Source organism: Prionailurus viverrinus, chromosome A3 (genome assembly GCF_022837055.1).
Source record: "Prionailurus viverrinus isolate Anna chromosome A3, UM_Priviv_1.0, whole genome shotgun sequence".
Lineage (NCBI taxonomy): Eukaryota > Metazoa > Chordata > Mammalia > Carnivora > Felidae > Prionailurus > Prionailurus viverrinus.
The window spans coordinates 63428951-63449963 of NC_062563.1; the positions used below are offsets into that span (position 1 = coordinate 63428951).

The 21013-nt window shown below is 43.0% G+C and overlaps 1 protein-coding gene across 4 annotated transcripts in view; it reads right to left on the reverse strand.

Moving 5' to 3' along the window:
* Positions 1 to 21013, reverse strand: part of THADA (THADA armadillo repeat containing) — a 330132-nt gene that overhangs the window by 54888 nt on the left and 254231 nt on the right. For all 4 annotated transcript variants that reach the window (XM_047852046.1, XM_047852045.1, XM_047852044.1 and 1 more), the window contains exons 32-34: positions 2315 to 2694; positions 1631 to 1749; positions 1225 to 1297 (exon numbers count right to left, since the gene is read on the reverse strand). In XM_047852046.1, coding sequence (XP_047708002.1) covers positions 1225 to 1297; positions 1631 to 1749; positions 2315 to 2694 — 572 coding nt within the window. The remainder of the gene's footprint in view (positions 1 to 1224; positions 1298 to 1630; positions 1750 to 2314; positions 2695 to 21013) is intronic.

Here is a 21013-nt window from a genome sequence, read left to right on the forward strand (position 1 = left end):
TCATGAGAGCTCCGTGTCAGGCTCTGTGCTGACAGTGTGGAAGCTGCTTGGGATTCTCTCTCTCTCTGCCCCTCCCCTGCATGCATTCTCTCTCTCTCTCTCGAAAGTAAACATTTAAAAAAATAATAATAATTCTCTGACGGTGGCAGCTTTCTTGTACACCCCTAAGTACACATGTATTTGTCTTAAGGCATCTTCCCAGGAAGTTGTTTCAGTTACTTTGGTTCTGCCTCTCCCCCAAAGGACACGGGAGACAGATGAGGCACATCTGGCCGTCTATACAAAGCCAGCTAGGCCATGTTTTGGGGGAATATTTAAGCCTTAGCAATGTATTGTCATGCTCGGTTGGCCAGGATGCAATCCTAGTGACTTGCTCACTCATTTTTTTTTTTTTAATTTTTATTTAAAAAAAAAAATTTTTTTTTTCAACGTTTATTTATTTTTGGGACAGAGAGAGACAGAGCATGAACGGGGGAGGGGCAGAGAGAGAGGGAGACACAGAATCGGAAACAGGCTCCAGGCTCCGAGCCATCAGCCCAGAGCCCGACGTGGGGCTCGAACTCACGGACCGCGAGATCGTGACCTGGCTGAAGTCGGACGCTTAACCGACTGCGCCACCCAGGCGCCCCTTTTTAATTTTTTTTTTAACGTTTATTTATTTTTGAGACAGAGAGAGACAGAGCATGAACAGGGGAGGGGCAGAGAGAGAGGGAGACACAGAATCAGAAACAGGCTCCAGGCTCTGAGCTGTCAGCACAGAGCCCGACGCGGGGCTCGAACTCACAGACCGTGAGATGATGACCCGAGCTGAAGTCAGACGCTTAACCGACCAAGCCACCCAGGCGCCCCGCTCACTCATTTTTAAAAATAAAGAGTCTAGCTAGAAAAATAGGGGTAAAAAAAAGGGTTTGAGCATGTGTGTGTGAGTGTGTGTGTGTGTGTGTGTGTGTGTGTGTGTGTGTGTATTCCATGGGAGAAGGCTGTGTTATCCTCAGGGACTCTAATCAAACGTGCCCAGAACAAGAGAAAAGACATGCCAATGGTGGAAAATTCTTGACGAGTTATACCCAAAGTGAAAAATCCACCTGAATAACATTTGGTAGAGGCCACATGTGCATACAGCAGTGGTTCTGCTTGCTGAGACATCTCACTTTAATTGACACCTTCCCCACAAATGTGAGCACAAAAACCTAGGTCCTAGGCCAGAGACAGAATCAGCCTTACCTCCTCACACGTCTGCATGCGGTGGGCAATCACTTTGGAGGCAAGTCTCAGAGCTACACTTTGAATTTCAGACCTAGAAAAAGCCAAAACACACACAAAATAAAACCAAACCTACTTTATATACAGATGGGTTTTTGCATCAGTCTGTAATCGATGCCACTGTGAATGCTAGAAATGCTCAGCTCATGACCATACAAATGCCTCCAGAAGTAATTACCTTTTGATTATTAATGTGAAACTCTGACATCATCCTATGACTTGAGCTTAGAACATGCTCCTAGGTAGAGTTTTAGAAAGAAACACAGGACCTGAGCCTTTAGGCCAGGACTGTGCGCAAGTTCATTATATAACTGACTGCTGGGACCACGTGTGATGCCGAGGTTGCACAGGGGTATCGGGCGCAAACCTTTCATTGGAAGCAATATCCATCGTCCAGATCAGGAACTCCTTTGGGGTTAAATGGATACAGTGCTCCGTCTCGGGAAGCCACTCACTGGGGTCCATGTGATGAAGAATTTTCAGTATCTGTGTGTGTCAGATCCATGGGGGGAGAAAGCTCAGGAGAAAGTCTTCAGAAGCCCAATAATCATCACTTGTACCGTTAATAGGAATCTATCTTTCAAATAGGTCCACTGACTTATTTCTCCCTTAATACTTTTGGAAGACCAAGACAGGGTGGAGTAGTGACATACCCGAGGGACCTTAGTGACCTGGGATCAGAGTCTAGATGCCCCAATTCCTAATCAGTGCCCTTTCCCCTTTGATGATGCTTTCTCGGTGGCCATGAATAAAGCCAAGTCAATAAAGACCACCCTTTGCCACATTCTACAGCCAATTTTCAATGCTGTCTTTCTTAGAGCACAGAGTGGCTCACTCCCATTCTCTATCTTGGCTTATTGCCATCATCATTACCACTGTCATGAAGCCATGACAAGTACTATACGAAGAGTTCTTGCCCACTAGACACTGCATCTCCTTCCTGCAGCTGCGGGAGAAGCCAAACCCAATCGTGCCTACACAGTCTTATTACGGTGAGCTTGCCAAAGAACGTGGGGAGCGGAGGGGATGGTGAATACAACAGAGACTTTACCTTGCAGAAGCATTCTGGGTGATTTTCCTTCATGGCCAACATCAAGAATGTCCCTCCCATATTCCACAGCAAGGGTGGCAGTCCCTTCTCTCCTAATCCAGGAGCTGCTGTTGAAAACCTTTCCAACAGGGCTTCTAATGTCAGCAGGCGCACTTCAGGGAAAGAAGACTCCAACAGTTGGGAGAAGGATATGGGAATGTCCCTTGCCTGCTCTCCAGCCTGGGCCTCCACTGCCCACACTACAGAGATGGCTAGTTTGGTGAGGCTCTGGAGGTACTGGGGCAGGCCTGGCACTGTGAAGGTATAGGGGAATCCTGTTATCAGCTCTGATCTTGAGATGATCCTTCTGATGTCCCCCCAGAAGCCAAGATGCTCCAGAGCTGAAAGAGCAAAAAAGCAAAGGGAAAGAGGTTATCACTTTATTCAAAGTTCCACAAAAGGACAGTGGACACTGCAAGGCTCTGGGTACATGGGGGTGGCACTACCAGATGCCTTTCTTGAACAGATTTCACATGAATGATGTAATAAGCGACTAGCCCACTTAGGCTCAGAAGTCTGAACTTACTACATTTGCCTAGAAGCAATGTCTGTTTAGGTAATTCACAATGTTGCTATCAGAAGATGTGGTCCTGGCACCCCTCCCCAACATTCAATAGGTATGGACTCAGGAACCTCTTGAGTCACTAGGCCTCAGAGTTGAGCAGGATAAAAGGCCAGCTAGTCCAAACTTCCTTTAGGGGCTCAGTTCCCTCTCCAGCACCTTTCCTTGGAGGCTCCTGATGGACCCCTACAGTGACTCGGAGCTCACAAGACAGGCTATTCCATTGTTAGCAGATCAAAGTGTCACCAAGTTCTTTTGGGAGTTCCTACTCACTGGCCTAATTTTGCATTTTGTGGTTCCCAATGAGCCCTTCAGGCATTACAGCCCCGGTCTTCTCTGGACAAAACACCCTTGCTTCCTTTAGCTACTCCCCACATGGCCGGGCTTGCCTTCTCTCGCTATTCTAGCTGCCCTCCTTCGGACATGCTTCACCCCTCTTGAGGTCTGGCCCCGTAGAATGGAACATGATTTTCTCACATGATATGACCCACAGGATGATGGCTTTCCCTGTTCTGACACTAGGTTACTGGAGGCACATCACACTTGTTGACTCATGTGGATCTTAAAGTCAACTGAAACCACAGCCTTTCTTTTTTTACATGGTCTACTGAGGGTGGTGAGTCATCTTTCTCCCACCTTGTATTCAGTACTTAGATCAGGACTTGTTTTCTTTGTTTGTTTGTTTTAAACCCAAGTAGAATCCCTGTTAAATTTTATCTCCCTGTTAAGTTTTATGGCCTGCCTTTTAGATTGCCAAGATCTCTTTGTACTCTTACTTCTGATCAAAAAACACTTATTGCCTGCTTACTATGCACTGGGTGCTAAGTAAAATAAGAACACTGCCCATAAGGAGATTATAGTTCAGTATGAGAGTGAGAAATGAATGACTAGGTGATTCCAATATAGTGGTGTAAATGATAATGAGTCTTTAAGGGGAAGGGAGGGGAGAATGTGTTGGAGCCACCAAAGCAGAGCAAAGGTTCAAAAACATGAACCAGAATGGACCACGTGGGGAACCACAGACAGTCTGCTATCACTACAGCACAGAATTCTAGATGGTGCTAGAGAAGTACTGTGGCCAGGACCTGCAGAACCTCCTGGGCCACATGAAGGAGCCTGGACATTCTTCTGGAGGCAAGGGAATGCCACTGGGGCGTTACTTCAAGTGACAAGGTCAGGCAGTAATCTAGGAGAGAAGGGATGAGGGCCTAAAGTAAGGAAGGGCTAGGGGAAGATGGACTTGAGAAGCAGTGAGGGAATCAAATTGGCAGCACTGGGCACTGAATGGGGGAGGAGTCTTGGGTACCTCCCAGAACCCAGATGCTTCACACAACACATTCATCATCCAACAGAAGTTACGTAAACCTCAGTTTGACAAGCATGCCATAAATGGCCGCAAAGAATTAGTGAAACTGTGGACTGGGCCAGTGTGGAGGGCAGAGTGTATCAGTGAGTGTTACAGGCAGCTCCTAGCCCCGTCCCCTACCTACTCTAAACTCTCCCCAATTCATTAACTAGCCAGTTATAAATCCTCCTAACTTTACCATTTACCTAACTGTGCGTGGGATTTTACCTACAAGAACATCAGGACAGACTTCATCAAAGGCCTTGCTGAATTTAGGTATCTCATAACTCAGTCAACACTACTGACTTCTAGAAAACTATCATAAACATAATAGAAATATAAAAGACTATGATAACAGAAAAAACTTACTTGAAATTGCAAAACCTTACAGGTTTGCGATAATCCAGGGATTAAGAATACAGAATATTCATGTTACACATCAAATTGCTGCAAAAAGAAGTTTGCCTCAAAAGGCAAAGTGGGGGCTCAGGCTCCCATATAACTGTGCCCCACGGAAAACACCACCGCCAACTGCCGCCTGTGGTTGCAGACACACCTTTGCTCTTAACTCAGAGTCTGCAGAAGTCCGAGTTCAAGTGGGAGGGCAGCCATCTTTACAAAGCAGCGGGGAAGCCCCAGACAGTTGGGATCCTCAACCTCTGTGTCACTATCTCTATTTTCTTCTTCTTTTTTTAAAATTTTTCAGTGTTTATTCATTTTTGAGAGAGAGAGAGAGAGAGAGCGAGCGAGCGTAGCGCACAAGCCACGAGCAGGGGAGGGGCAAAGAGAGAGGGAGACACAGAATCTGAAGCAGGCTCCAGGCTCTGAGTTGTCAAGCACAGAGCCCAATGCGGGGCTCAAACCCACAAACCATGAGATCACGACCTGAGCCGAAGTTGGATGCTCAACCAACTGAGCCACCCAGGTGCCCCACCATCTCTATTCAGTGCCTAAAAACCTATCCCACTACAATTTAGTGATGAGACCACACCATGTGGTCTTCAGGTGCCACTTCCTCACTCTTCCCACCCACTGCTGCCTCAGGATAACACTGCCTTAAAAAGGAATTTCATTTGTTGGCAAGGAGTCAGAAACATGGCTCAGAGATCTGCTCTTTAGAACATAATAAGAAACAGGAAGAACTGTCTAGGCCATTCTGGACAATTTTCAGACGAACCTGTTATCTGAAAGAGAGATACTCCAAGCAAAGTGCATCATTCACTAGACTCAAGAGCCAGGCACCCAGCCCCACTTGCTTCCTCTAGGGCCTTGACAAAGGATGACATCATCAAGAACCCAAGGACTGAAGGCACTGCCCTAAAGAAATGGAAGATGGGGGACAAGCTTAGGAAGGTCTCCTTTGGGACTTCTTGGCCTACGTTGCCAGTGCAGTTCAGTACAATTCCATAAGCATTTACTGAGCATAAGCATTTACTACGTACTTTGGGAGAGAGAGATTCAGAGTTGAGAAAGAAAAATTACTTGCTATTAAAAAGCTTTATAACTAATGGGAAGATAAAGACAACTACAAAAATTGCAAAATGCTTAGAGCTCTACAATTGTTAGCAAGAAAAGCTACATTTATGTGGCATGCATTATAGAATGTTATATACCCATTATTTAATGCTAGGAATAATAATTACTTTTAGAATTGACACTTGAGTACTATTCTAATTCCACAAGTATTAACTCATTTGAAGAAGTAGGTGCTATTATTATTCCCATTTTACAGATGATGAAACAGAGAGGTCAAGTTACTCGCCCAAGGTTGCAAAGAGAGTACATGAGTCAATGAAGGACCAGAACGAATGTGATGGGCACTTACTTTCTACGGGGGTGAGGGGGAGACAAAATAAAAACTTTCACGAGGAAACAACATTTAAGATGGGTCCTGAAGGCTGCCCAGAGGTGCCTGACTGGAGGTGGAAATGGCAAATGCTCCAGGGGAGGTTGAGAGACAAAGAGAGACCAAGAATAGGTTCGCTGAGTTAGTGTGTCAGCCGAGGAGGAGTCAGGTCAGAACCACAAGCTACGAGTTATCAAATGACATTCATTTAGATACTTTCTCCTAACTACTTCATTGTGCACCAAGACCCAAAGAGATGACCTAGAGCACAGTTTCTCAAACTGGAGTGAGCATCAGAATCACCTGGAGGGCTTGCTAACCCACAGACTTCCGCCTGGGCCTCATCCCCAAAAGTCTGATTCAGGAAGTCTGGGGAAGAAGCTGAGAGTTTGCATTTCTTCTCTTTATTTTTTTTAACTTTATTTATTAATTATTATTATTATTATTATTAATGTTTACTTTTTGAGTGAGAGAGAGAGAGAGAGAGAGAGAGAGAGAGAGAGAGAGAGAGAGAGAGAGAGAGAGGAGGAAGCATAGAGAGAGAGGGACACAGAATCCAAAGTGGGCTCCAGGCTCTGAGCTGTCAGCACAGAGACCGACAACAGGGCTTGAATCCACGAACCACAAGATCGTGACCTGAGCCAGTCTTATGCTTAACCGACTGAGTGAGCCACATAGTTGCCCCTATTTTTTTAATTCTTTAAAAATTTTAGTGAGCGAGAGAGCATGTGCACAAGTGGAGGAGAGCACACTCAGTGCAGAGCCTGATGAGGGGCTCGACCCACGACTCTGGAATCACTGAAATCAAGTGTCGGAAGCGCAACTGAATGAGCCACCCAGGTGCAGTTTGCCTTTCTAATAAACTCCCAGGTGATGCTGATGCTGCCCAGCCAGGTGCTTTGAAAACCACTGCCCTCAAGTGATAGTTCTTAACCAGAGGTTATTAAAACCACACACACCTGAATCCCACTCTGGCCTATTCTAATCCAGTTGGCTTCAGTTGGGTGCAGACACCTACAGTCTTAAGAAGCCAACAGCTAATTCTGCTGTGTAGCCCAGCTGAGAATCATGTTCCTGAGACACGACTTTCATAGGGGGTCTGTAAGGTTTATGCATGTGTGGGTAGGCAGGGGTTTGCAGTCCCAAGCAGAGTCCAACTGATTCTAGCCCAGTACTTCTTTATAGTGTAGAGAATTCACCACACCCCTTTTCCTCTTACAAATAAAAACATCAAAGGAGGGAAACCACTAGGAATTCAAAAGAATGAACAAGTGCTGGAATAAAGGCCCCTGGCAGGCCTCAATGCTGGTTCCCGGGGTACAGGTTGTTTTAGGTGCAGGATGTAGCGGTGAAATAGAAAGACCAGGCTCCGGTCTCATGGGGTTCCCGCTTACATGGGGACCACAGTCCACCTCTCCCCCTGGGCCTACATTGCGGGCGTCTCAAGCTGCAACAGGAGGCTGGAGTCAGAGATGACCAATACTTTAACATAAGCAGCTGCAGTGACTAAAGAAGAGGTACGTATTGCTTTCCTCTCTGACTCAGTGGCTTCTGGGCCCAGGAAGTGCGTTCAATTCACCTGGAGAGCTTTAGAAAAACACCTATGTCAGGGGGCACTTAACTACATGGCCGGGGCAAGCCTGGTTTTAAAGGGACCTGGGTGACTCTAGTATAATTCTTCCAGGCTTGCCAGCTCCTGCTTTACCAGCTCTGCACCCACAGCAGGTAAGACAGAGTCCACCAAATGTTTTTCACAACTGGGACCTCTCCCTGGCCAAGCACGGTTTCGTGTCCTGTGCTACCAAGTGCGTTTGAGAGCCTAGGTCAACACAGGGTACTTATTTCCATTTCTGTCCGTGACTATTGTCCACAGCATGCAAAAAACTGAGGTTAGTTCTTCGGTGGGGTGCCTCAGTCTGAGGTTTAGCACCTCTCTCCTCTGGAAGATAACATTTCTGTTTGCAATTTCAATTTTGATTGCTTGGGGTTTCTTCCTTCCGATCTTTCTTGGAAAGCCAAGTGTTCCAATGAAAGAGTCCAGTCCCTCCTTTAATGGCCCCATCTTATTTTTCATAAATTAGATGATTTTTTCAAACTTATTAATTGGGAGTTTTTTCCAGCCCTCCTTATTTGGAAAGTCTTTGGATTTTCTCACCAGTGCAGTCACCCAAGTATGTGTGACTGATTGTAAACGTCCAATTTGATTTCGTTTTTGAAATTAACTTTTTGTTTCTTTAGAGCAAGTGTATTTCTAGCCTTCAAAGGCACGGCTTAATGCTGGGTTCACTTGGAAGGGTAATACCTCCGGCTGTGCTAAGTCCTGGTTCAGTGGGGAAATAATTCCCCAAGTTTGGAATCCAAGGACCGAGAAAACGTCAAAAACAATGTGACAGACTGGTATATGTTGCCAGCTTTTTATCTTGTCAAGGAAGGATGTTAAAAACCTAACATCTATTCATCATTTCATAAAAGAAAGGCTATCTTAACACGGAAAAAAGTAGCAAACCCATGGTGGCATCATAAAGGGCAATTCTTTTTTTTTTAAATTTTTTTAATGTTTATTTATTTTTGAGACAGAGAGAGACAGAGCATGAACGGGGGAGGGGCAGAGAGAGAGGGAGACACAGAATCCGAAACAGGCTCCAGGCTCTGAGCTATCGGCACAGAGCCCGACGCGGGGCTTGAACTCACGGACTGCGAGATCATGACCTGAGCTGAAGTCAGAGGCTTAACCGACTGAGCCACCCAGGCGTCCCCCCAAGGGCAATTCTTTAAAGACATTTGGCTTTAAGAAAAGTCTGCCATACTATCATTTGGTTATAGTTTTATTATGAAAGCGTCACCAGGGTGCAGCACAAGGGAACTGTAGTTTTGGAGAAGCTGGTAACAGTTTCCTGAGTTTGATCTGTTTGGACAGCATGACAACCCTAACACAGGTCTCCTCTGGGGGAACCGCAGGGACTTTGCCGCGTCCCTTGGGACAGCAAGCAAAGTGTCTGTGCGAAGGAGCGCAGTGGTCCATTCACACAATTCCCTCTGGTAATCTCTGATGTGTTATCTTAGCAGTTCTTGGTTCTCTGGCAAGCTGCAGATTTCAGTGTTATGTCTGCAACCTGAATAGAGATTGCTAAATTAACTGCATTTCAAAGGTGCCACTCCCTAACTAACCAAGGTAGGGTGCTAACATCAACCTGGTGCCGAAAGAGGATTTAAAAGCAGCACATACATATATATATATATATATATATATATATATATATATATATTTTTTTTTTTTTTTTTTTTTTTAGTTTATTTTTGAGAGAGAGAGGGACAGTGAGTGAGTGAGCACAGAGGCTGGGCAGAGAGAGAAGGGGACAGAGGAACCAAAGCTGCCTCTACACTGACAGCAGAGAGCCCGATGTGGGGCTCAACCTCACAAACCATGAGATCATGACCTGAGCCGAAGTTGGACCCTTGAGCCACCCAGGCGCCCTGCAGCACATACTCTGAGCAGGGACAGTCAGTGTCCTATGTCACAAATCCTGTCTTATTATTTAGGGAAGTCTGTCTTCTCCCCAGAGGAGGAGGCTAGCCCCAAAGGGCAGGCCTGTGGGTCATTCATCTTTGATTTTGAGCTACTCATATGGATCTGTTAAAATTTCTTAAAAAAAAAAATCAGCATAATCTTAAAAAGATGCATGTTAATCTAAATAGCTTTAATAAGGACCTTCTGGGAAAAAAAACATGGGATGATATCATTGCTACATAATTATGGATACAGTGGAGTTTCGCCATAGGAGCATTTATTTTAGGCGAATTTAACTCTAAGCACTCAGCAGATAGATCGGAAAATAACAATTAAAATAGAAGGCAGTTTCACCTGGCACCCCAGTCACTAAACACATTCCCGGAAGGGTGGCTGTGCTGCTCCCACAGACCAGAGGTTCTCAGACTTTAGTGTGCTCTCTTGCAGAGCTCCTGACTCAGTTGGCCTGGGGCAGGGCCCCCCAGATCACAGTTCTAACAAATTCCCAGGTGATACTGATGCCGCTATGCAGGAACCACATTTTAAGAACCACTGTCTCCACCCATCTGAGATCATCTGCGCTTCCTGCGGTGTAAACACCTTGCCGCCATGCTGAATTCGTGTGTGACTAGTGTTTACTGGTGTTTGTTTTTGAACACCACGGCCCCTAATCATAAGTCAACCCGTTCATCTAGTGTTTGGCCAAAAGCTCCTGGCCTTCACTGTGAAGTCATGAATCCAGATAGCCTGATTTTGTGTTGAACTGGCCCAAGTAAAATAGGAAAGAAAGAGTAAGTGTGCTGGCCCCAAGACAGCACCTCCTTGGCCCAGCAGAGATGGTTATAGGGGACGCCAAACTTCCGGTAATCACATTAAACCTGTTCTACTTCTAAGTAGCTAGCTTTCGGTACCCATGAAGGGGGGAAGGATCCCCAGGATTGAAAAGGCCAACCAAACAGAAAAAAATGGTCTCACTGCTATGGAATAAGTCACTTACCGTGATATTGTGTAAATGACAATGATACTGATTATGTCACTGTGGTAGTCACTTGCCACTAAGAATCAGAAGTTTTTTTTCTTTTGCCTGACCTTGCACATGCTGTTGCCTCTGTCTCAAATGAATGAATGAATGAACAAATGAATAGATTTCTCTTTCACATACTGAAAAGGCTCTGAATTCTCTGATACCAGTAGGTCAAGAAAGTTTGCAGATGGAACTGTTCTAAAGTTTCTTGGATCCTCCCCCTTTCTCCCAGAATCTCCAGCTTCCTTAGAAAAGTTGGGCGTGAGCAAATACAAAGCAGACTTCATTTTTAATTCACAGCAACATGGACAGTGTTTTCTATTGCAAAGGATTGTAGCTCTGGTCAGAGAGATCTGCAGTCAGATCCAACAAAAGTTCCTACCTCAAACAGTTGACAAACTGGTTCTAAAAATAATCACAGATGACAATTTGTACACTCTGTGAATGTTAATGTCCCCTTGCGCAATTTGTCAGTAAAAAGTATATATATATTTGGGGAGAAAAGGAAACCATAGGAACTGCAACAACAACAACAAATCAACTGATTTAATAAATCTTGGCTTCTCCTTATCGAAGGGAAATTCCATTCCTGGATTTAATCCTCTGCGCCTCCCAATGCACCGTAATCCTGACCCCGGGGGCCCCTCCACTAACCAACATGTAGAATGACCTGGTGGAAGGATCTGGAGACTAACTTTGTCTTGAGAAACACCATGAACTGGTGCTGGCTGCTTATTTCTTGCCTACTTCTGTTTCCAGGTCTCTGAATCCCTTTATGCCCTGTTTACCCATCCCTTTGAAAATATTCCCTCCTTCCCTTGTCCCCAGCATATTCTCAAAGGCATGTATTTTTTTTTTAAGCACAGAATTCCTTATCTGCTGCTGTGGAAGGAGGATGAGCTTCTGAGAATACCATCTGAAGACTATCTTGTCAACCCATGGAAATAAAAACCTAGTCCCTGTGCTTAGGGTGCTTGGGAGACTGCTCTGGGAGTGATCTCTAAAAGGATTTGGGCTAAAAATGAGCTCATCAGGCATTGGGTGGGACCAAGGTTTACTTCTGGACTCCACCCACCATCCCATCGGCCCCTGTCCAACACAAGGGGGAAGTCAGGAAATACTTGTGGATAAACACATGACAACCCAAAGACACAAACATAAAATTACTTCTGAGCAAACAGCGCTTCTGGTTCTTTGTCAGTGACTGGCTACTAAGGACAAGATTAGGAAATCAGGAATTTCCCTAGCATCACACTCTAGACGTCCTGGTTTAGATCTGCCTTTTCCCCACAAAAGACCTGGGGCTTCTGTTCCACCCTTAGGCAATGAGATACAGTGTGAAATCAACTTGAAAGGAGGTAGCTAGCTGGGAAGATTCCTTTAAGTAACTGGGGCTTACCTCTGTCTTGTCTCCTGGGATAAGAGAGAAGCCAGAACCACCTATCTCAGTCCCTTGCAGGTGCCACAGTTCACAGTTCTGGGAAAAACTGACTCTAAGACTCAAGAAGTTTCTGGCACTACTGGGCTGCGGACTAACACCCACATGAATGATGCTGTGAGGTACAGCAGAGCTGGCAGATCCAACAGAGTCTATGCTATTTAGCGTGAAATCCAGCCCCATCATGGAGGGAGAAGTTAAGTACATTCTGCCAGATGAGCAACGGAGGTAAGCCTGGGAGTAAGTGTACCTGGCCATGGGACCAACAGAAGCTTTGTCTCCTGCTCTGCATGAGATGATGCATTTCTTTGTTTTTGCTATCAGTTTTAACTGCTGATAGCTGCTTTTCTTTTCTTTTCTTTTCTTTTTTTTCCCCTCCCTGATAGCTGCTTTTCTTCCAACACTGGATTTTTTCCTTTCTTGGGACATAACTTTTCAAGTTTTCATATATATTTTTTTAATGTGACCTTCATCACCCCGGTCTTCAGAGCATATTAGCCCCATTGTACAGTTGAGGCATCAAGAGGTTTCAAAACAAAGTGATGCAAGTGGTTTTTGCTTCAGGCCACCAAGGTTTAACTGTTACAGGAATTGCCCTTGTGCCATAAACAACTAGAAAACTGGACAAAATGTGACAAATTACTGTTTATAAACATTAGATATGGGCAGTGTGATCCTTCAGAGACCAAACAAACAAGGTAAGCCTCACCACTGCCCCAGACTACTACCTAGAGGCAATTTCCATAGCAGGGGAGCCCCAGAGCCCAGAGATCTTGCTGAGTGGAGAAGATGAAAGCTCTGAGTTTGGGGAGGCAGCTGGAATTTGTGGGTCAGAATAGTGAACACGAGGTATCTGTACAAAAACAAAGATCTGCAGAGGCAACCTACTGAGTCTCTGCTGAACACCGATGTGCATGTATGAGGGGTGAAACTCCATGAGGCTGCGGAAAGAACCGTGAGAGCCATGGGCCCAACAATTCTGGAAGCTCAGCTCGGCTCCTGGTAGTTCATGCTCTCACCAGTTAGAGTAGAAAAACCTTGTAATACATGGGGCATCAGGTAGAGACCGAGAAAGGTCTTGTTAGTGGAGCTACATTTGCATTAAACTAAAGGCTCCTCTTCAGATTGGACCCGCCAAAACAGAGCTTATTAAAAGCAAGCCCTGGGGGACCTGGGGGCTCCGTGGTTAAGCATCTGACTTCAGCTCGGGTCATGTTCTCACAGTTTGTGAGCTCATGCACCGCTCTGGGTGAGATCCACACCCGCTTTGGGTAAAAACACGAGTCCCATGTCTCTCTCTCTTTCTCTCTCTCCCTCTCTCCCTCCCCTTTGCTCACTTCTCTCTCTAGGAAAAAAAAAAAAAAAAAGCAGGCCCTGGCATGGATCCAAAAGCAATCCAATGGATCCTAAGTAACAACCATATGTCAGAACAAAGTCCAACACTTTTTTTAATTTTAATTTTTTTAACTAAGTTTTATGGCCAAGTGGGGCTTGAACCCACAATCCTGAGATCAAGAGTCACAGGCATCCCTAAAATCCAACACTTTAAAGGAATAAAATAAATCCAACACTCAACAACATAAAATTAATATTGTCTGGCACCAGTAAAAAATTATATGCATGCAAAAAATGGGAAAACATGACCCATAACTGGGAGAAATATTAATAAAAATAGACCCCAAAGTAACAATAATAATAATGGAAGTAGAAACAAGGATATAATAACAGCTACTATAAACATGCTACATATGGGCAAGAATCTAGAGAAACATGGAAAACGATAAAGAGAAATATGAAAGATATTAAAAGGACACAAATCAAACTTATAGAACTGAACAAGATAATATATGAAATAAAAAAAATACACTAGATGGAGTCAGCAGCAGATTAAAAACTGCAAAAGAAAAGACTAGTGAATTTAGAGACATGAATTAGAAGCTATCAAAAACGAAACACCGATAGAAAAACCTGCCAGGGCATCAGTGATGTGTGGGACAACTTCCAGTGACCTAATACACATCTGAGTGGAGTCCCAGAAAGAGAAGAAAAAGGGAAAGGGCTGGAAAAAATATTTGAAGAAATAATGGTGTTGGAACAATTGGCCTTTTGTATGCTAGAAATGAAAAAGAGAACTTCAACCTTATCTCATGAGATACATGAAAATCTGGTTGATGTCAATCAAAGAGCTAAATGTAACACCTTATATATAAAATTGTAGAAGAAAACATGACCAAACATCTTTGTGACTTTGGGATAGATAAAGACTTCTTTACTAGGGCACAAAAAGTATAAAACAAAGAAAAAATTGATAAATTGGACTTTATCAAGATTCAAAATGTTTGTTCTTCAAAAGACATTGTTAATGAAAAGATAAACAACAGACAGGTAGAAAATATCTATTTGTATAAAGGACTTATATTCAGAATAAAGAACTCTAAGACTCAATAAGAGAACTCAACTTAAAAAAGAAATATGCAAGAGGTTTGAATAGACATTTTACCAAAAATATACAGGTATAGAAGAACTACTAGAGGGACAATAATACCAAGTCTAGGTAAGGATGTTGAACAACTAGACCTCTCATATAGTGCTGGTGGGGATGCAAAGTGGTACGCCCCTTTGGAAAACAAGTTTGGCAGTTTCTTGTAATTCTTATCATAACCCAGTGATCACCTTCCTAGGTTTTACTTAACAGGAATAAAAACATGACCCACAGAAACACTTCTACATGAATGCTCAGAGCCACATTCTTCACAATCTCCAAAAAGTAGAAATGCCCAAATGTATTTCAACTGGTGATTTAATATAAACCATACATATAATGGAATACTACTCAGCAATAAAAAGTCATGAGTCACACTATACTAATAAAAGTAAAAAACAAAACACATGATCCATCTCAATCCAATATCAATAGATACAGAAAAAGAATTTGACAAAATCCAACACCCTTTCACAGTAAAAAGATGCAACAAACTAGAAATAAAGGAAACTTCTTCAACCTGTTAAAGGATTATCTATGAGAAACCCACAGCTGACAACATACTGACTGGTGAAGAAAGCTCTCTCCTTAAGGTCCCAAAAAGACAAGAATGTCTGTTCTTGCCATTTCCATTTAACACTGTACAGGAGGTTCTAGCCAGGGCAATTAGGCAAGAAAAATAAATAAAAGGCATCCAGATTGGAAAGGAAGAAGTAAAAACTATGTTGCACATGACATGATCTCATATATAGAAAATCCTAAGGAGCCCAAAAAAATTCTAATAAATGAGTTCAGTAAGGTTGCAGGATAAAAGATTAATATACAAATATCAACTATAGTTCCATATGGTAGCAACAAATAACCTAAAATTGAAATTATGAAAATAATTCCACCTACAATAGCATAAAAAGAATAGCATAGGAATAAATTATTTAACAAAAGGCGTTCATGAAAGAAACGTCACTGAAAGAAATTGCTGAATATCTAAACAAATGGAAGGACATCCTGTATTCTGATCTGAATACCTGAAGACATAATATTGTTGTAATGACAACTGACCTACAGATTTAACACAATACCTATGAAAACCCTAGCTAATCTTTCTTTCCTTTTTTGCAGAAGCAGACAAACTTCCTAAAATTTTATGATAATATAAGGGACCCAGCCAAAAACTCTTGAAATAGAAGAATAAAGTTGGAGGACTTATATTCTGATTTCAAAAGTTACCAGAAAGCAATGAAAATCAAGACAGTATAGTTCTGCCATAAGGACAGACATGTAGAACAATAGCATAGAATTGAGAGTCCAGAAATAAATTCATATATTTATGGTCAATTGATTATTTGACCAGGGTACCAGGACAATTCAATGGGGGAAAGGATAATGAAAGTCTTTCAACAAATAGTGCTGGGATAAATGGATAGCCACACGCAATCCTGAGGTACGCTGGACCTGTACCTCACACCAAATACAAAAATTCACTCAAAATGTATCAGAAACCTAAATGTTAAGAGATAAAACTATATAGTCTTTAGAAGAAAGAAGAAAACATGGGTACAAATCTCTGTGACCTTGGATTTGGCAATGGTTTCTTAGATTTGATGTCAAAAGCACAAGCAACAAAAGAAAAAATAAACTAGATGTCATCAAAACTAAAAATTATACATCAAAGGACATTATCAAGAAGGTGAAAAGACAACCCCCAGAATGAGAGAAAATATTTGTAAATCATATAACTGATAAGGGATTAATATCCATATATATAAAGAAGTCTTACAACTCAAGAATAAAACGACAAATATCCCAATTTAAAAATGGGCAAATGGATGGAACTAGAGGGTATTAAGCTAAGCAAAATTAGTCAGAGAAAGACAAATATCCTATGACTTCACTCATACGAGGACTTTAAGATACAAAACAGGTGAACATAAGGGAAGGGAAGCAAAAATAATATAAAAACAGGGAGGGGGACAAAACAGAAGAGACTCATAAATATGGAGAACAAACTGAGGGTTACTGGAGGGGTTGTGGGAGGGGAGGATGGGCTAAATGGGGAAGGGGCACTAAAGAATCTACTCCTGAAATCATTGTTGCACTATATGCTAACTAACTTGGATGTAAATTAAAAAAATAAATTAAATTTTAAAAAATGGGCAAAGAATCTGAACAGACATTTCCCTAAAGATGATAAACAAATGGCCAGTTAGCAGTAGAGAGTATGTTCAACATCACTAGCCTTTGATAAAGGAAATGCAAATCAAAAGCACAATGCAATATTGCTTCATGCCCACTGGGATGGCTATAATAAAAAAGATGGACGATAACAAGTGCCATCAAGGATGTGGAGAAATTGAAACCCTCATACGTTGCTGGTAGGAGGAATGTAAACTGATGCAATCTCTTTGGAAACAATTTGCCAATTCCTCAAAAAGTTCAACTTAGAGCTGGCATACGGCCCAGCAATTCTACTCCTAGGTCAATACCTAAGAGAACTGAAACCATACATCCCCACAAACACTTGTCCATGAATCATAACAGTATTGTTTATAACAGCCCCAAAATCCATCAACTAATGAATAAATAAAACATGGTATACTGATCCAATGGAATACTATTCTGCCATAAAAAAAGAACAGTGTTGATTCATGATCCAAGATGGATGAACCTTGAAAACATTAAGAATCCAGACACAAAAGGCCACATGCTGTATGATTCCATTTATATGAAGTGTCCAGAATAAGTTTTCAAAAACAATTTGCTTAACTAGTTTAATGGACACAGATTATCTGTGATGAGGGCTGTTGGAGTGGGGCAATATAGGAACGCAGAGAAAAACTGAAATCACAGATGATCTGAGACCCCAGTTGCTCATTTGAACAGTATTTTACTCTTGGGGTGGAAATGTGGGTAAGAAGGTTTCATGACATAGCTCCGTTACAGGTCTAGACACTCGGCCCAACTCACGCTACTACGAGGCTCTTAATTTTGGTCATGGAAATGGGCACTGCACCAGGAACCAGGGAAGCTTGACTATTTTACTAACTAGCCGTGTGACCTTGGGCAAGTCACTTAATTGCTATAGTTTCCATTCCACCTACTGATTAAATGGTCTCGAAACTCTAAAATTCTAAGAACCGTGGGCCTATGTACTCAGCACCAAGGCTTGGAATTAACGAGGGGTAAACACCACATGAACCCAGCAATCTAATAACACATCCTGTATTATTCTGACTTCCGAAAGGCAGCTAGAATCATCTGCTTATTTTAGGAGCTCGCTGTTCCCTGGGAAAGATACTTTTGGCAAAAGCAACCATTCAGATGACAGTTTAGTGTTTTGGAGAAAAGCAACTAATTTATTGACAACAAAGCCTGTTTTTTTTTCTTGAAATTTCATAGCTGTAGGCCCAGAAATAAAAAGTCCCCAGAAGACTTTAAAAATATGTTCTCAATTCCCTTTTATCTCCCACCCAGAGCTGAGAGAACAGCACCAACTGTGTCATATTAAACACATCTGCATCCAACACCGATAAAAGTGCATGACCAAGGGAACAGATAAGAATTGTTTTCAATTTGTTCAGATGGGATTGGTTAAATTTAACCTAATTAGACCAAATAATCAAAGCAGGTGTTTGTAAGTTGCCAATGTTTTTATACTCTGTAATTGTTTGGCTATATTTCCCAGGAACTTAAGTAAAGGAAGTTAGTATGTCATAAAAATCATTGACCTTATACTTATTCATGTCACACATATATTATTCACGTTCCAGGTGGTACAAATACAAGGCATTGTTGAATACTTGTCACAGATTTTAGCATTTGACCATCATCAACATCTAAGCTGGCCTTTGGGAGTGCTTACATTACCTAACTTCCATTATATAAATACAAGCAGTAATAAATGAGAGCCTGTCTTCTAATCTTACATTGATCTACAAAGCACATTGACTTGGCATTTAGACTACTTAGGGATTCTGACTTCACTCTCATAAGCTGGTCACTTTTAAGGCATTTAGAGGAAAAATAATAACAATAAAAGTTACATTCTAGTAACACAAAATGCTTATTGCATTTGGCGGAATGATGAGATCTGAACTATAAATCTCAACTAACAAAGGAACCACAGAACGCAGTCACCAGCAGCCTGGAATTGGGAAGTGCTTCATGTAGTGGCCGTAGGTCCACTTGTGAAGGGAAAAAGGGCAGGTGGCTGCCTGGGAGCGGTCAAGCTTTCTCTTTCTAGTAACTGCTTGTGTCCCCGGTATACTCTCATGTTATTGCATATACTGCTGGCACAGGAGAGACAGAAATGAGGCAAGAAAATCCCCATGAAAGCCTATGATCTGGAAACTCCTACAGAGGGGATCCCTCTCTAAGGCCTGGGGGTTCTACAAGAGAGGAAGAGGAATGGGAAGACAAAACAACCAATAGGGTTCTAGGGCACTCCTCCCCAAGGTAGAGATTTTCCTAATTCTGGCCCCGATTGGGCTGCAGGGCCACAGCGTCGACGCCTGGAGAGCCAGGCTCTTCTGTCTCACTACACATGAGACACTTGGCCGGTTTTCTCTGTGCCTTAGGTTTCCTCACATCTAACACGAAGGACCACTAGTACCTCCCTTACTAATGCACACAAAACGCTTGGCACAGTGCTTGGCATGGCGGTAGGCGCTCAATAGCTGTTGGTCAAAAATTATGATGATCCCGGGGCACCTGGGTGGCTCAGTCGGTTGAGCGTCTGACTTCGGCTCCAGTCATGATCTCACGGTTGAACCCGCGTCAAGCTCTGTGCTGACAGCTCGGAGCCTGGAGCCTGCTTCGGATTCTGTGTCTCCCCCTCTCTCTACCCCTCCCCCGCTCACGCTCTGTGTCTCTCTGTCTCTCAATAATAAATACATGTTAAAAAAAATTTTTTTTTTTTTAATTACGATGATCCCTATAAGGAAGAGGGTATTGAAAATGCTTCCTGAGGACAAGAGTATGCCGGATATCCTATATACATTTCAGGGGAAGGGAAACAGCCTTTTGAGATCACTTATACTCTGTGGAAGGAGGATGGAAAATGTCCAGCCTGAGAAGGAAAAACTGAAGGTGGGTTTCCAGTGAGAATGAAAGCTCTGTCTCCCATCCCTGCCCAGGCCTGCAAGGCAACCCCGAAGTGCTTGTGGCAGTTAGTCCTCTTCTTCCTCACCCCCCAGCTCCAACTGGAGACTATAATTTTCTTTCTAGCAGGAAACTGATGCATACGAATGATGACAGATGGATTCAGAAGAGGAAAAAGAATACAGGGGACAGAGCGTCCTTGTGGGTTTAAATCACGTTAGAACTCAAAACAAAACCCCCAGATCTGGAATTTTTAAAACCTAGTTAATGGCTGAGGAAACCTCAAAGGCTGGGGAAGCATGAAGATAAAAGTCTGAATCACACAAAACACATCATTATCTTAAGCTTTTCTAATCGTCTTCTCTGCCTTTCCCCTCACTGTTTTTCTCATTGTTTATGCCCCAGCCCCTCAATGTGGTTCTGAGACACTTCAGAGATAGAAATAGCTTTCCAAGGTCACGTACAGAATAGTGTTTGAGAGGAGATGGACAGACCCTCCTCCAACCAAAAAAAGTTTCCCTGAAACTGATACTACTTCACTTCTTTCGGAATAATTAAGCACTTTAAAGATTCAGTTAGATTCATTTACTGCTGAAATGCAAGTACACACACCCATATGAATAAAACAGAATCATGGTGTGTAAGATTCATAAAATGGAAAATAAGAGAAAGAAACTCCCATGATAGCACCATTCTAAGACAAGTGTTTTGAAGCACTGTGCTGCCTTTAACTTCAGTCTGGTTCTCTGCTCCCCACTCCCACCTCCTAGACCCCCAGTGCCGATGATCACAAGGTCTGGACAAATCCCCCTGACATTCCATTAATGGATTTTCAGTTACATTCTTTTTCAGCGTCAATAGGAACTTGGTTCATAAGGGTCCTAAGAATTCTATGAGGACGAGGGCAAAGAAGGAAATGTCTCCTTGTCTTAAAAAACCACACAATGCTACTCTCTGTCTTACGTCCTTCAATGATCTCCTTTTGTCTACAGGGTCAAGTCCAGGCTCCTCAGACTGGCCTACGAGGTCCTTCGTGATTGAGTTCCTGCCTCTGCAGCCTCCCTTCCAGTCATACCTGCCTGGTCTTGAACTGATACTCTGGTCATTGTCCTAGCTCTCTGAAGGCTGTGCTGACTCGTGTCTCTGTGGCTTTGGCCATGGTCTTCCTTCTGTCTATAATGCCCACCTTTACCTTGACCATGCGGTTAATCTCTACTCACCCTCAAAATTCTGCTCAACTGAAGTCTCCCCACCTTCCCAAGAAAAAATGACCTTCCAGGGGCGCCTGGGTAGCTCAGCTGGTTGAGTGCCCGACTCTTGATTTAGGTCATGATCTCACAGTTCGTGGGATCGAGCCC